The sequence below is a fragment of the Euphorbia lathyris genome, chromosome 9 (genome assembly GCF_963576675.1).
Source record: "Euphorbia lathyris chromosome 9, ddEupLath1.1, whole genome shotgun sequence".
Lineage (NCBI taxonomy): Eukaryota > Viridiplantae > Streptophyta > Magnoliopsida > Malpighiales > Euphorbiaceae > Euphorbia > Euphorbia lathyris.
In genome coordinates this window covers 20,758,580-20,775,298 of record NC_088918.1, presented here as the reverse complement: position 1 = coordinate 20,775,298, position 16,719 = coordinate 20,758,580, and the positions used below count along the sequence as shown (strand labels likewise).

Here is a 16,719-nt window from a genome sequence, read left to right as displayed (position 1 = left end):
TTCCTTCTTGGGAGCATTGAGCAGTGCAAAGTCACGTTCTAACTTCTCATATGGTCTCTTTCGACATTTCTCTCCTTCTCCACGATGTTGTTGTGTAGTGATTTTTTTAACCCAAATGGTTCTTCAGTAGTGAGTTAAGTTTGTGTCCATCCCAACTCACAAAATCTTTGGCCTGTCACATGAGGTCGATAAAGGACTAGGGTCATTTGGTAGTAAGCTCCTTAGACATGTCTTTACTTCGGAAGTTCGCAACCATAACATCCACCATCACGTCCATATTGAGATGCCCGACTTGTATGGAGATTTTTTGAAACCTCCCTACCTATTTTTGAAGAGCTTACAACAACTAAGTGGGTAAATTACTAAAGAATATGTCAAATAATAGGTGTGCAAAGCCAATATTTTGATATTACCAAATAATAAGTGAGAGGGAAAAACTAACATTTATTGCAAAAATATGTCAAATGGAGATTTTTTGAAAAAACTAACATTTTGGATAGGTCAATAATCAAATAGTGATTTAAGTTTTTTTTTTTTCCAATTCACTGAAGGTGTGTAATTCCAAACTTTATTGGGTGACCGGATCATTGAAGGGTGGAAAATCTATTCTTCCTTAATAATCAGAGAGCACATTTATACTTATCTTTTATTTTCTTTAAAAAATTAATGCGTTTAAAAGTAAATTGCATCCATGGCCACTAAACTTTACTTTATTAACATTATAGCTACTAACTTCAAATGTAACATAAAAAGTCACTCAACTTTACACTATTTAACATAAAAATTACTCAATCTTGATTGCTTTAATATTAGTAATTATCCATTATAAAATTGATAGAAATGATATTTTGAACAACTTTAGGTTTTTAATTTTAAAGTCATTTAGGTTAAAGAAATTGAATATTTAAAGCGTGGTAATATTATACATTAAAGTTTGACCGTCATAATGTTAATAGGAGTAAAATTAATTCCCATGAGTATATAATTTACCTGCATTTAAATTGATTAGGATAAAGGTAACCTCGAACAGAATTAGGACAGTATTGTCTCCACACTGGAGTAAATTATTCCGTGCAGCCAATCATACCCGTTGGCCATGGACTGACGTGCAACAGATTCGTATAGCTGTCCGAGCAACGATTCACCATTTCCTTTCTGTCCTCTGGTTTCCGAATCAGGTACTCTGCTCTCTAATGCTACAAAGTATTTTTACTTCTGTGATTATCTATGTATATATATCATAAGAAATTCGTGTTTAGTTTCTGAAAAATGAGAGTTTGGGGTTTTCTTCGTTGAAGCAGACACATATCTTTCAAAAAACCCGAGTAGCAACAGAAAAAGAATTGTATAGTTCTTTATTAGAGTACAAAGGCTACTTTAAGTTCAATTTTTTGGCAGAATTTTCTTCACTTCATTTGTGTGCTTGCAATTTTGAGCTTAAGCTAATTATGCTAACATATTAATTTTGACCTGATTAAGAAGCAATTGTCTTATGACATGGGAGTTCATGAACTTGTTGAGGTTTTCTGGTTTTGAGGTGCGAAAGTTGCTACTTCATGTGGAAATGCCGAGTTTCATGAATGTCTTTAGAGTTATATCCCCACAGACAGAATAAGGTCAAGTCTTCTTTCAATGTAACGGATTAGGTGCTTTGCAATGTGGAAATGTATGGTTTGGTCGCAAATTGTAGCTGTGTGTAATCAAGGCCTGAGTCCCAACAACATTTTTTGATATTTCTAGCATTTTGAAATTTAAGAGAAGTTTTGTTGTAGTTGGGGGAAGGAAATGGGCAGCCAGGTCCATCCAGGTGGCGATCGAACAAGGACAAATTGGACCCCGATAATGGAACGCTGTTTTATTGATCTCATGTTAGTTCAGATGCATAGGGGCAACAGAATGGGTCATACCTTCAACAAGCAAGCTTGGACAGATATGCTGACTTTGTTCAATGCAAAATTCGGGACTAAATATGACAGAGATATACTGAAAAGTCACTATACAAATTTATGGAAGCAATACAATGATGTGAAGAATCTCCTTGAGCAGAATGGATTTTCTTGGGATGATGCTCGAAAAATGGTGATAGCTGATGATGCTATCTGGGATGCTTTTATCAAGGTCAATTATTATGCTCGTATTTGCTTCTTTACATACTTATGAAACTTTACTGATAATGTGTATGATGCAGGCTCACCCTGATGCACAGTGCTACAAGAGAAAGTCTTTGATGAACTTCAATGATCTCTGCTTGATATATGCATATACAGCAGCAGATGGACGGTACAGCCGTTCTAGTCATGATGTGGACTTAGATGATGATATACAAGGGCTGAATATTGGTATATATGCTTTAATCTTTAGGTTATATTTCAAATTGGCATTTAAAACTTCTTTTTTTCTTCCTCTTACTGTCTCCAATATTCGGTTGGGGCATATGATTCTTCATATCGGGCTATTGATTTATCAACTAACAAAGAACCCAAAGCTTGTAATAGGTGAAACAATACGGACACATATTGCGGTGCTTCATATTCTTGCTGGAAAAGTCAATGTATCATCTCTAAAATATTAAAATTGTTTATTTCCCTTGAAATATTAAAGTCAATCATAGTAGGAGCAGCATCACTAAAATTTATCAAAACTCGACCAGATATGCTACTGTAAATGTACCCCTGCATTTTGTATGGCTTTTATTTGAGAAGAGCAGTGAAGTGAGTTCATAGTTTAGTGCAGTGACTTTCTGCTTATTTATTTTGCTTCACCTTTTTCTGTCATTGTGGAAATTTACTTGGAAATACATATTGTAAGCTTGGGTTTGGTTTTTTGCACTCTCTTGCAGTTTTTAATTCTTATCTGTTACAATAAGGTTTCATATACTTTATGGAGAAATGTTTATTTTAGTAATGTCTGAATTGGTAGCAGTGTTGGTATAGGTAGCCTTGTCCCACCAAAAACTGAGCGTGAGAAAACAGATTGGACACAAGAAATGGATCGATATTTTATTGAGCTTATGTTGGACCAACTGAAAAAGGGCAATGGAAGAGATAAGACATTCAGCAAGCAAGCATGGAAACACATGCTTTGTTTGTTTAATGGAAACTTTGGTTCTCAATATGGAAAAAGTTTTTTGAAGCTAAGGTTTAAGAAATTGTTTAAGTACTATTGTGATATAAAAAGCCTACTAGAAAGAAAAGGATTTTCTTGGGATGAAAGACAGCAGGTGGTAGTGGCTGATGATGCTGTTTGGGCGAATTGTATTGAGGTATAATGTTAATTCTATTTGGTATTGTAATTTATACTATTTTTGTACTTACTTTTGTGGATATAGGGATGCCCAGATGCACATTCTTACCGGAGAAAGACCTTATTGAACTATCAGGACTTGAGCGTGATTTATGGAAATAAAGTAGTCAATGGTCATCGAGATCACTTGCATTATAATAAGAGCTTTGAAGATTGCAATGTACAAGTTAATCATGGTGAGTTCTGTCTTTTCTTTTAGCAAGTTGTCTTTGATATTGTAAAGTTTATGATTGCTAAGATTTATATGATGTTCTACTGGTATTAAATATATTTGTGTCTAATTTTGTCAATGTCATGTGAAACATGATAAAATCACAATTCATGCATCTATAAGTGGGTTGTTGCTCATGCAGCTGCTGAAAAGGACATTTATTCCTCTGCTCGAACAAATGTTCTTCGACCTCCCTGGATACCAGAAATGGATCGTTATCTGATTGATCTGCTGCAAGACCAGGCACTCCAAGGGAATAAGATTGGACATGATTTGACAATAGAGGCTTGGAATGAAATAATCAGGTTGTTCAATGAAAAATTTATGTCACGTTATGGAAAAGAAATTCTGAAGAAGCGGTATGAACATTTGAGGAGGCAATTTAATTGCATAAACTTTCTTCTTGAGCAGAATGGTTTCTCTTGGGATGAAAATCAGGAGATGGTAACTGCTGAAGATTATGTTTGGGATTCCTTTATTAAGGTGAATTGTCCCTGTTTTTGTATTATAGCTGAATTTGCAGAGTTGCTCTTCTATTTATTATGCATTCAATATTATTTTCTCACTTAAATGTACTATAAACAGGTGCATTCTGATGCTCGATCATATAGAAATATATGTGTGCCAAGCTATCACAAGCTATGTGTTATATTTGGTGAAGAAAGTTCCAATGGAAGATACAGCCATATGACTCATAATGTAGATATGGACAATAAAGGCCCAGTTGTTACGTTTGGTATGTTCTTGTTATAATCATCTAATCAAAATTTATGTTGCGGTATTTTGTGGACCATTATTTTTTGAATTGTTGCAGAATACTCGAGTTATTTATTATGATTCTCTCTTTAGCTTGTGAGAATAATCTAGGATCGTCCAGTTCCTAACCTATCAATAAAATACCCCTAGGGTCTGCTTGTTTTGAGGTTAATTAAAGGGAGGTTAATTAAAGAGAGGTTAATTAGTTAACCTTGATTGGGAAAGGAAGGTTAAATGGAGGGGAGGGATTTCAAAGGTTAAATGGAGGTTAAAAACACACCAAAAACCTCCATTTTAAGTCCCACCAAATTGGTGGTATTTGGAGTTTAAGTGTTTAAACCTCCCCTCCCCTTCCCTGACTTCACCTCCCCTTCTATTATTTAATCTTCCCCATTTTACATTTTTATGTTTGTCGAATTAAATAACTTAAAATCATGATCTGCATAGCAGCCGTGCATTTTAATTTATTATTCTGGGCTTAACTTGAACCTTGATATGCAAGAACTAGGAAAATCAGCATGGGGTTGGAGTTCAATGATCCGGGAGTGTGAATGATTTTTACTTGTATTTACAGGAGAGGCTGTCCAGTGTTATGCAAATGGTGATCATTCGAGAACAGACTGGACACCTTCAATGGACCGATATTTTATTGACCTTATGTTAAAGCAAGTGAGCATAGGGGATAAGATTGGTTACACTTTTGGTAATCAAGCTTGGATAGATATGACCATGCTGTTCAAGGAAAAATTTGAAGTAGAAGTTGACAAACATAATTTAAAGAGTCGTTACAGAAGTTTAGGAAAATTGTTCGATCATATGAAGAATCTACTTGGCGAGAGAAGATTTTCTTCGGATGAAGAGAAGCAGCTAGTCAGAGCATATAGTGATGTTTGGGATGCCTATACAGAGGTGTTTTTCTTGTTTTTCATTATGATGTTTGTCATTTCCACAAGTGACTAACATTTAGTCTAATGTAGGAAAATCCAGATGTCAGATCCTACAGAACTGAACGCAAGCCAAATTACAATGACTTGCACTTGATTTATGGAAATTCGAGTTTGGATGAAGGGGAAAATCAATCGGGTCCAGGTATTGCTTCTTCGGATGATTGTGAAATATTTTAGGCTCTCGGCATGGTTCTCTGTGAGCCGTTTATGCTTTCCTCTAAAGTAGCCAATTGTTCTTCAGATTTTCAGTATTTCTTTTTTGTTTTTCATTGGCTGCAATGCAAGAGTGTTAATCCGGAAATTCTTGATAAATTATGTTCTAACATGCATCAACTGTTGTGATTAGTATTGGTACTTCATGATTAACACTTTCCTTTTTGTGTGGATTTGTTCGAGCGGCTAATCTTAACAAAAGCCATTACCACAGAGTTGTTTGGAATCTGCAAATGGACCGGTTTTTCATTGATCTGATGCTTGAACATGTTCGTCAGGGAAGTATAGTTAAGCTAAGATTTACTAAGCAAGCATGGAGTGACATAATGGCAAAGTTCAGTTCTGAATTTGGATCTCAGCATGACAAAGATGTCTTAAAGAGTCGTTTTATGAATTTGAGGAAGCTCTTCAATTATATGAAAAACTTACTTGATCGAAAAGGTTTTGCCTGGGATGAAGTGAGACAGATGATAATTGCCAGTAATGATCTCTGGAATTCCTATCTGAAGGTGCTTTCCGTTAATCTAGTAATATGATATCTCCGATATTCATTTAACTTGCATCTTTTTGTGCAGGAATACCCAGATGCCGTGTTATATCGCAATAGAGCTCTCCCAAATTATAATGATTTATTCTTGATATTTGGATATACAAACAATAATGGAAGACTGGATTATTCTAGTCGATCAGTGGCTGTTGACGGCTATTTCATGGGACTAGATGTTGGTATGTATTCCTCTCTCGCTGCCAGTGACAGATCCAGGGGGAGGGCTTGAGCACCCATTGGTTGTTGGAAAGCTCCATGGAAGTTGTGTACAGAGCTTTAACTTTTTTTTCTATAAAAGCACCCGAAAAATATCAATTGAGCACCCGTAGATAACGAGAGAGCATCCCCTTCAATGAATCCTGGATCCGTCACTGCTCCCTGCACACACTAAAAGTGATGCATAAAAAAGATTGTTTGTCAAAAGTAGCATTTTTGAAAGATGTAGGACTACTTGCAGTACTGCACTTAGGGCCTTGAAAAAACTGCAGATCCGTGTAATCTGGAATCAGCTATTTCAAAACCCAATTGTGTCGTGAAATGCTGCGAAAACAACTTTTTGCTTACTCATGTTTCGTCTTGACTTGCAGCAGATGAGGACATGCTATCCCTGGCTAATTATGATCCTCTACAGATAAACTGGACAAAAGCAATGGAAGTTTATTTCATTCAACTCCTGTTAGAGCAGGTGCTTAGAGGGAATAAGATTGGTCAGACATTGAATGAGCAAGCATGGTCCTGGGTAATTGTCTCATTCAGTGAAAAGTTTGGCCTTCTATGTGACAAAGATGTTGCCGAAAACTGGTATCTAAGCTTGATGGAAGAGTACAACAACATCACAGATCTTCTCAATCAGAATGGTTTTGCTTGGGATGAGATTGAACAAACAGTGGTAGCCAATGATAAGGATTGGAAATTTTATTTGAAGGTGTGCTTTTGTGTGAAGAATTACATGCCACTATAATTCCTGCTCCCCTGCAAATGGTCGGGAAAATGACACGTTTGAGGTAGTTTTCCAACTTATTTACAACGAATAGGGAAGATATCAACTTATTTCTGGGTTTGGGGTGAATTAATTTCACCCCGCCAGTCATATTGGCAGACGTATTATGTCCGCCAATTACAAAAGCGGAGAGTCAGAATTTTTTTTTGGCTCTGCATATTCTCTGCCCCCCATAAAGGCGGATGGGGGGCAGGGAATCTCTGCCCCCCACTTTAGCAGGTGAGGTCAGAATTTTCTGACTATGCGCCCTTGTAATTGGCAGAAATATTTGGTCAGCCAATGTGACTGAATTCACCCCTAACTTGGAAATAAGTTGACATCTACCCTATTCGTGTAGATAAGTTGGAAAACTACCCTATATGTGTCATTTTCCCAAAACGGTATGCATCACTTGATTATGAAAAAAGACTGCAGTCTACACGACCGAACTTGAATAGATTGGTCGAAGAGCTTATGTAGATTTGCTTACAATTAACTCTTTTTGCAGGAACATCCTGGTGCAATCAAGTATAAAGATAGAGTCTTGAATAGTTACAGTGATCTTTGCATGATTTACGGTAACGAATCACCTGTCGGAAGCTCAAGTTATTCAGGTACAGAAATGGAGATTCACAGCAATATTGCAGACATGGGGCTTGAATCTGATGACATGTTTGAGGATGCAACGAATCCAACCGGAGAATTTGAAACGTTGAATCATCGAAGAAAACGGAAACTTATAAATTCATCAAGCTCAGTAGGCTCAAGGAAAGTTCAAAGACAGAAGATGGAGAATCCAGAAGCGGTTGGGTTGAAGCCAAACATGGGAAGTGTGAAGGTAAAAGAATGCATGTCAATTGAAGTCATTGTTGATGCACTTCAAGCTATACCGGGAATGGACGACGAGCTCTTTTTAGAAGCCTGTAAACTTCTGGAAAAGGAGAAGAATGCTAAAGTGTTTGTGGCAATGGATGTAAACCAGCGCAGGAAATGGTTATTTAAAAAGCTCTATAGATAGGAATTGTATTAGGACATTGTAAAATTCTCCTAAATGAAGATATATGATAGATTTAAAGTTTTTTTTTTTTTTTTTTTCATGATTAGGGTCTGTTTACTCACCTTGCGGATGTATTTATTGAGAATTGAATCTGAAATCTCGGGGTGCCAACTCAGCTACAATTGTTGACAAGATTATAATTTGTTCAAAATTTTACCAAGAATATGGAAGTATCTTTCAAAAATTAAATTGCATATTCAATTCATTTTAATGCGGCTTATCAAAAAAATGAAAGGGGATTATATTTTTGTTGGTTAAGACTCTGTTTAGTTGTTATGGTTAGTTATTAGTTGGCTGTTTTTAGTGTTTGGTATGACTGTTTTTTTCATATGAAAATGTTTATAGCTTGAGTAGATTAAAACACAATAAGTGCAGCAAGAAAATAATGGTAAGGAATCAAATCTTACAAGATAGAGACTAAAACGGTTAAAGAGAGCAAAAGAGATTATACAGGCATAAAAAAAAAAACACAAAACAACAATAAATATATTATTGTAAATCGAAATCTGCAGAAAAGTAGATGCAATCCAATCTCCAACATTTAGGTCATTCCGAACATTCGGATCATATAGATCTAGGCTTAAAGCACTATATGGTCCATGATCTATCCAAAATTTGATCATTTGGCCCTTGACCTATTATTTGGTCATATTTGGCCCCCGATCTATCCCAATCAGTGAAATGTCACCCAATTTGTATTAAAACTTAACCGAGTCGTTATCTCATTGATAAGTAACGATATTTTGACACTTGAACTTAATCGATTTTAGTTTAGAATTTTTTTTTTTAGTTTTTTTCTTTTTTAATCTAATTAATTATTTCCACATAATGTGGTAAAAAAAACTTTAAGAAATATCACGTGTTAAGTTCAAGTGTCAAACTATCGTTACTTGTCAATGAGATAACGATTCGATTAACTATTCATATAAGTTGAGTGAAATTTCACTAATTGGGATAGGTCAGTGGCCAAATGTGACCAAATAATAGGTCAAGGGTTAAATGACAAAATTTTGGATAGGTCAGGGGCCAAATAATGCTTTAAGCCTATAGATCTATTGATCATAGACAAGATAAACCGTTTCCGCATTTGCTAAATTCGAAAAAGTATAAATGAAAGAATAATAGAGAGTAGATACAATATATGGAAATGGATTAAAAAGAAAAAACAACAAGTAAAACATATAAAATCTAATCCGATGGATAGGAATCTTAGGGCCTGTTTGGTTCAGCTGTTAGCTAATAGCTGTTGCGGTTGCTGTTAGCTGTTTGCAGTTGCAGTAAGCTGTTAGCTGTTGCGGTTAGCTGTATAATTACTAGTGTTTGATAAAATTATATTGAACTGTTGCTGTTCGGATTTAAAATGTCTAAAATGGAAATGTTTTAAATTAATCAACGATGAAATTATAAAAGGAAAAATGTGAAAAATGCACCTAACGTTTACAACTAGAAATAATTTTACTCTTAATGTCTAAAATGGTGCAATTTTACCCATAATGCTGGCAGTTAAGAGCAATTTACCTCTAACATTGGCAAGTTGGATCGATTTCAGATATTATTAGAAAACATAGATATTTTATTTCTTATTATACACCAATTGCACATACCAGTAGTTCTAAAAAAGATATTTCATATTTTTTTTTGTGATTTAATAATAAAATTGAAAATTAATATTTATAAATTCGATGAAAATATCCCAACTTGTACAAAAGACAATATTAGAGTATTTTTGCACATTATCCTATTATAAAATAAAAAATGTGTTACACAAATTAATAAAAATAATCTATATAAAAAATAAAAAAATTATTGAACGCAACAAAATCTTGTTTTCCGGTAATTATGTTGTAGAAATGTAAATAATGTTAAAGAATAAATGGAAATAAGAAGGATAATTCTGTCAATAACAACTAACTGCAAACAGCTGTACGTGAAACGCTCCAAAACGTTGCAGTTTCCAGAGAAAATGATAAATGCTTCGGTTATATAAACCTAACCAAACGCTATATTTCCTGCGGTTTGGACTAAAACGATAAACGCTCCTCCGAAAAGCTGAAACAAACACCCTCTTAGTCAAAATAATTTTGATAATTAGATAATTTTATAAAATAAAAAATAATCATAAATATTACTCAATTTAAACAATTTTACCCTTTGCATAAAAATTTTCATCCCAAACTGTTTAGTAAAAGCTTAGTTCATTACCGAACAACAAGTTTTCTCCTCTTTACGGGGCGTTTGGTATTCTATTGGGATAGAGATAGAGGATAAAAATATGATAGTCGATGGATGTGATGAGGATAAAAATATGATAGTCGAGAATTATTATTCAATGTTTGGTATGTGGGATATGGATGGGGATAAAATAATACATTTACTATTTTAACCTTATTTAAACTATATAACATTAATTTGAGGGATAAGATGGACTTTTCAATCCTATTAAAATCTCACCTCCTCATACCACCCCCTTCTGGGTATAAGATTTGAGGGATAAGAAGGTTATTCCTCATCCGTCTCACTTTTCTATCTTCCAAACAAACACGAGATAACTCATCTCGTGTTTTTTTATTTCTATTTCAGCTCCTATATCCCTTCTAACAAACACGCCGTTATAGAATTTGTTTATATCAATTTAGACATCGATAGATTAAGAGGTGAGAAATAAGCTTTTACTAAACAGTTTATATCACTTGTAGGAAATCAACAATTTGGGAATTTATTTGTCTTCTGCATCTGCTCGAGAAAACGCGTCAAAATAATCAATCAATCTAATGACAGTAAGAAATCTGATACCATCAAAATGTCTCCTCTTAAATAAATAATACTAAAAAAAATCCTAATCAAACTGTAAAGTTCGCAACTTTCAGTCAAAATTCCGATACCATCATCACTGTTGTCACTTACTTCCCGAAGAAGAGACTCAAAAATCCGATTTTGTGAAATGGCATGGCCTTCTCTTTCCCATTCACCCTTCTCAACTCCATTGCAGCACTCTTCTTAATCCTTTTCTCCACTTTCTATTTCCCCAATTCCTCTTTATCTCCTCAAATTCTCCGCAGATCTCTCCTTTCCCATGCCCAAAACAACCCTCATTCTTGCTCCTCTGTTCCCCCAACCAATGGCTTCATCAATTACCTCTCTCTCCACTTCTGTCTCTTCAATTCCAACTTCTCCCTCTCAATTCCTTCCCTGTCTCTATTCATTCTTCTTCACTTCTATATTCTCATCAAAACCGCCCAATCCCATTTCTCAATCGTCACTACCAAGCTCACGAAACTCCTCAATCTATCTCCGAGCATGGGTGGAGTTACTCTTTTGGCTTTAGGCAATGGTGCGCCTGATGTTTTTGCTTCTTTAGCGGCGGTTCGGTCTGGAGAATACAGGACTGGATTTGGGGCTATTTTATCTGCTGGTACATTTGTTTCTGCATTTGTGGTTGGGTTCGTTGCCATATATGCGGCGCCGTTTAATGTGGATCCTTCTTCTTTTGTGAGGGATGTGGGGTTTTACTTGGTGGGTGCTTTGTTCTTGTTTTATGTGTATTTGAGTGGGGAGATAACTTTTTGGCAGGCTGTTGGATTTGTTGGGTTTTATGTGTTCTTTGTTGGGTTTGTGTTTTGGACGGATTTAGGGATTGGCGGCGGTGGTAGTGGTGGTCATAGAAAAGACGCCGAAGAAATGGACTGTGAAAGAGGTGGAGCTGCTGTGGTGATGGTGGAGAGTTTGGAGGATGAGAAACAGAACTCTGGTTGGATTGAAATTGGATATGGAAAGGTAAAGTTTGAGCTTTTGTTGGAAAGTAATTCAATATTTAAATGGACATATTTAGATGATTTTCATGTTTGTGCTCGTCTAGATACTAAATTGTGTTACTTGTGGAGTTAATACTATGATGTCTTGGCTTGGGTTTATATCTACTGTTAGCAACTGTTGCTATTAGTTGTTTATTGTTGTTGCCTGTAGGCAATAGAAGGTAGTTAATTTTGCTTTCGAAATAGCTATCCATAGTGGTTTCTCTATCCTGCTGGTAGGTAGTAGAAGTTAGCTAATTTTGCTTTCGGAATAGCTATGAGTAGTGGTTTCTCAATTCTGCTGGTAGGTGGTAGAAGTTAGCTAATTTTGCTGCCGAAATAGCTATCAACGATGGTTTCTCAATCCTCTACTAGGTAGTAGAAATTAGCTGATTTTGCTTCGGAAATAGCTATCAGTAGTTGTTTCTTACTCCTAACCAAACACTTCTAAACTAGTGTTTGGAGTGAAAAAAACAAAAAGGAGAACCAAACAGACACAAACTCTTTTTGTGAACTAGGCAAACTTTCTGTTTTGAAAAACGGTGTTATCTTATAAGAGGTCAAACTTGTGAGGGATATATAGCTATTTTGTACTGTCAAATGTAAACTATTCAAAGGCTTAAGCAGATACTTGATTTGCTGCAAATTCTTATGGAATTTCTATGTTTTATCACCAAACAGAAGGGGTTATGAATAAGAATTCAATTATGTTTAATCTGCAAGTCGCTTCATATAGGGCGGTTTCAAGTTGTAACATTCCTTTGCCTGTGGCATCCATTTCCTTATTTGTTAGATTAGAATACTAATGAACCTGTTGGCCTCATTTTGTTTTAAGATATTATGCAAGTCACTCTGTGCTTTGATTTAAGTACTTATTTGGTTATCAAAATTTTGTTTTTAGGTGCCTTGTTACGTTTTGTGAACTTTTGTTGCCAAAGTTGGTATTCTAGGAGGGGTGTGCTCTTAGTTCATGCCTCATTTTCTAAACTTGTGTCTATGGCCGGGATATGTGTCCTTGTTCATTTCTTTGTTGATGAGAATGCCTTAAAAGTTATATAGAATTGACTGGAAAATTGGCCTTCGAACACTAGTAAAATCATTTAGTCACTTCACGCCCACCATAACAAAAGGCGGATGATTGTTCATTATGCTTTCAAATCGAGAATTTATTCACAATGCTCTTCTAACTTATCCTGATGCTTTCTGAATTAGTAACAATTATGTACATTATTGTGCGGAATTGTTATACTTGTTCTTCTAGCTTCATATTATCCTCTACTAATACTGTTGGTAGAAGAAATTTGGAGCTGAATGAATGACAAATAATATATGAATTTGCTTAATTTGAATCTTATTTGTAAATATGTCTGTAGGAGTGAAGAACGAGCAAGTTCTTTTCTAATACTCTTTTGGTTATGTAATTCTTACAGGTCTCGAAATTGTGGGAGCGCCCTGTCTCAGTTCTTCTGAAGCTCACCATTCCACAAACGGCACCTTCAGAATGGAACAGGTTCTACCTATCTGCTAATATCGTTCTTTGCCCCTTAGCACTGTTATATGCTTGCAACTCGTTCATGCCAATAGATCATCCCATAAAATTCCTCGTTTCGAATGCCCATTTTCCACTCTGGTTCATAGTAGTCCTTGCAAGTTTTCCTCTCGCACTTCTTCACTTCATACTGGAAAATGAACCCCCAAAGACCGAGCAAATAGCCGTAGTGCTTGTGGCATTTGTAATGAGTGTGTATTGGATATCGACTGTTGCCGGAGAACTCCTGAACTGCTTGGCAGCACTCGGACTGCTCCTCGAGGTACCTCCATCACTCCTTGGACTTACCGTACTTGCTTGGGGAAATTCGGTGGGTGATCTTGTGGCTGATGTTGCAGTTGCAAAAGCAGGGCAGCCAGCAATGGCAATGGCTGGGTGCTTTGCTGGACCGATGTTTAACATGCTTGTTGGACTCGGAATGGCTTTAGTTGTGCAAACAGCTGATAGTTATCCCAAAGCTTATCAACTTAATTTCCACATTGGAATTGTGATTGCATTTGTGTTCTTGTTTTTGAGCTTGATGGGATCTCTGTTAGTTATAACTTGGTCTAGATTTCGGGTGCCGAAGTTTTGGGGGTTTTGCCTTGTTGGACTATATGTGTTTTTTATGGTAGTTAGCTTACTCATTTCCATGTTCTCATGATGATTATTGGATCCATTAAATCAACAATTTTTGCAAATAAATTGTTGCAATATTGTTTACACAAACTTGTAAGGAATCTTTACCATTATATAGTATACATACATATGCATTGATATCAGAATATGTTTCAAGAATTATGGAGTTTTTGATCTGTAATTTGAAGAAATGCAGTTTGTATTGTAGATTTCTACTTTTGTGCTTGTTTGTTGGGTAAATTCAATGTCGTTCAACCTTTTCACACTTTGGTGTACAACCTTCCATTTATCTCACTAATATGTACAACCTTATAGGCGACCTTCCGTTTTAGTGTATAGCAGATAAAAATAACTGGTCAACGCGTGGTCAACGCGCCACCTCGGCATTTTTTATATGTTCATTTAAAAAAAGTGGGACCCACTTTCTATACAATTACTAAAATACCCTTCCCCACATACAATTACTAAAATACCCATGTCTCCTTCCTTGCAACCCATCTCTCTATCTTTCCCTTTCTCTCTCTAATTCATCTCTCTCTAACTCCAACCAAAAAAACAAGTTTTAAGTCTCAAATTCCTTTTTTTAGTTCCACCTTTATCCATTTCAATTTAATTCTTCTTATGCCAAATAAAGTATGCAAGCTACCTCTCCATTCCAAGTTTCAGAGTTGTGATGTTCCTCCATGGGGCTAATTTTTTCTTCCATCTTCTTTCTCACCATCTTGCTTTTCATTCTCCGAGGTTTTTTATATGGTTCATCTTTTAATCTTTTTAAATTCGGGATGTATCCTTCTCATGATTTAGAAAATATAAAATCGGGATGTATCCTTCTCATGATTCAGAAATTATAGTTTTATTTCATATCCTTAATTACACAATGATTTATACTCTGTTTGAATTAATAATGATATTGTGGGTATTTTTTATGGCATTTTTCTGGGTTTTATTGGATCAGTAGATTAAATTTTTTTTTAGAGAGAGGAGTTAAAGAGAGAGGGATTGTGGATCTACTGATTTCTGGGCTTTTAAGATTTTGAGATGTGATTTTGATTCTAATACATTCAGAACATTAAACCTTGGGCAAAATCTGTTTTTCAATTGATAACCTAAGTAATACAGAGTTTGCGACTACAGATTTTGGCTAAAAATTCAATCATTTCAGATTCTGGCTTGGATCCATAACAGTGTTCTAATTGAAAATGGTAGGATTGGAGAGAGAGTTGGAAAGAGAAAGGAGTTGTAAAATTAGAGAGAGAAATTTAGAGAATAGGATGAAGGAAAGGGTATGATGGTAATTACATATAAGGTGGGTCCCATATTTTTAAAGATTGAGTTGAAAAAAGGTGACATGACAGGTTTGACCGGTTTGACCAGTCAATACACCATAGTGTGCGGTCACCCATAAGGTCGTACAAATTAGTGAGTGAGACAAATTGAAAGTTGTACACCAAAGTGTGAAATGAGGTTAAAGTTGTACACCATTGATGAAATTTACCCCTTGTTTGTTCATCTTCTTCCACTAACTTTTAGGGCTTGTGTAGTTCGGCTATTGCTGTTTATTGTTACGGTTAGATGTTTAACTGTTTTGTTTCAATAGTTGTCAATCATTATCAAAAACTGTGTTCTGGTAGGAAAAAAAAAACAAAAAAACAAAGAGCACTTAGTGTTTGTATTTACTAGGAATGATTAACGATCATGGTTATTTTAGGTAAATTACATACGTGATTTCACGTTTATGGTGTATAACTTTTATTTTTACACATATATTTCAATTTAGTTTTGATCTCCCATTATAGTGTATATGACCAGGAAATGAGCGGGCAATCATGGTCATAATCTCAACCACTATTTTTTGGCTTTTTCAATCGGCATAAAAAAAAGTCTTCTTTCTAGTATCAATTCAGTTCTTTATCTCTCCTTTCACTTCTAACCGATTTCCTTTCCTTTCGATAATTACACAATTTTCTTGATTGCCAAACAGTAGCAAATGAAGATTTTGCTATTGCTTTATATGTATGAAAGCCTCTAATATAGTGGTTCTGATTCAATTGGCAACATGAATTGAGTTTGTGGGAAGAACTCATTGATTGGATCCATAATTAATTAAGATGTGATTAAATTCTAAACATAGTTGTTTCAGATCAGTAAAATGGATGAGGAGATCTATGGTAGAAAAAATGTACGAAAGCTATTGGACTCTCTTCATGAACTTTAAGAACTTTAAGAATTAATTTGCAAGTAGAAGAATGTTATATTTTTATTTATAAAAAAAGCATGTGCTTTATACAATTAGTAAAAAAATTGATTGATGATATTAGTCTCCGATGGTGTGGTACGTTGAATTCGATGATATGACAAGTTGATTTTGTTGACGTGATACAATGAAATGCTGACTAATGTAGCATGTTAAATTGGGAAAATTATTAGGAGTACCTGGTTCTCCATGTTAAATGGGGGACATTTCATACATATTTTGCCATGTGTAACATGGATCCACACTTATAATTGAGATATCACTATTTTAATTATTAAGCAGGGTCATAATATATATGTCCAAATGTGAATTAGGGATCCTCCAAGTGACATGAAAAATCGGGTGTTTAATGGCAAACAATATTGGTCAAATTTCGTTTTTTTTTTTTTTTTTTTTTTTTGCTAATTGTATAAAGCACCTACCATATTTTGTAAACAAAAATATTGCATTCAATTACTTGCAAATTGATGAAACCATTTTTTTAAAACTTAAAT

General features: G+C 35.1%; 2 protein-coding genes across 6 annotated transcripts; both read left to right on the top strand.

Moving 5' to 3' along the window:
- Nucleotides 1–1,042: 1,042 nt before the first annotated feature.
- On the top strand, nt 1,043–8,178 carry LOC136205669 (uncharacterized). Of its 5 annotated transcripts, none has more exons than XM_065996364.1 (13): nt 1,043–1,178; nt 1,773–2,118; nt 2,189–2,339; nt 2,934–3,262; nt 3,329–3,479; nt 3,657–3,997; nt 4,100–4,250; nt 4,845–5,179; nt 5,248–5,359; nt 5,614–5,939; nt 6,006–6,156; nt 6,565–6,902; nt 7,465–8,178. In XM_065996364.1, the coding sequence occupies exons 2-13, from the start codon at nt 1,786–1,788 to the stop codon at nt 7,972–7,974; spliced, it is 3,228 nt and encodes a 1,075-aa protein (XP_065852436.1). In that variant the 5' UTR covers nt 1,043–1,178; nt 1,773–1,785; the 3' UTR covers nt 7,975–8,178. The 5 variants fall into 5 exon arrangements, with proteins under 5 accessions (XP_065852436.1, XP_065852435.1, XP_065852437.1 ...); XM_065996363.1 differs by having other exon boundaries at nt 1,480–2,118; XM_065996365.1 differs by lacking the exon at nt 1,043–1,178 and having other exon boundaries at nt 1,185–2,118; nt 5,617–5,939.
- Nucleotides 8,179–10,799: 2,621 nt separating this feature from the next.
- LOC136206996 (cation/calcium exchanger 5) lies at nt 10,800–14,184 on the top strand. Its single transcript, XM_065998233.1, has 2 exons — nt 10,800–11,787; nt 13,235–14,184. Exons 1-2 carry the CDS (start codon nt 10,960–10,962, stop codon nt 13,994–13,996), a joined length of 1,590 nt encoding a protein of 529 aa, XP_065854305.1. The 5' UTR covers nt 10,800–10,959; the 3' UTR covers nt 13,997–14,184.
- Nucleotides 14,185–16,719: the final 2,535 nt, after the last annotated feature.

Excerpts from the sequence above, each read along its gene's own strand:
- LOC136205669 (XM_065996364.1), top strand. The coding sequence starts at position 1,786 with ATGGGCAGCCAGGTCCATCCAGGTGGCGATCGAACAAGGACAAATTGG. Across the intron at positions 4,251-4,844 it reads AGGCCCAGTTGTTACGTTTG|GAGAGGCTGTCCAGTGTTAT; the intron begins GTATGTTCTTGT and ends TTGTATTTACAG. Across the intron at positions 5,360-5,613 it reads GGAAAATCAATCGGGTCCAG|CGGCTAATCTTAACAAAAGC; the intron begins GTATTGCTTCTT and ends GATTTGTTCGAG.
- LOC136206996 (XM_065998233.1), top strand. The coding sequence starts at position 10,960 with ATGGCCTTCTCTTTCCCATTCACCCTTCTCAACTCCATTGCAGCACTC. Across the intron at positions 11,788-13,234 it reads TTGAAATTGGATATGGAAAG|GTCTCGAAATTGTGGGAGCG; the intron begins GTAAAGTTTGAG and ends TAATTCTTACAG.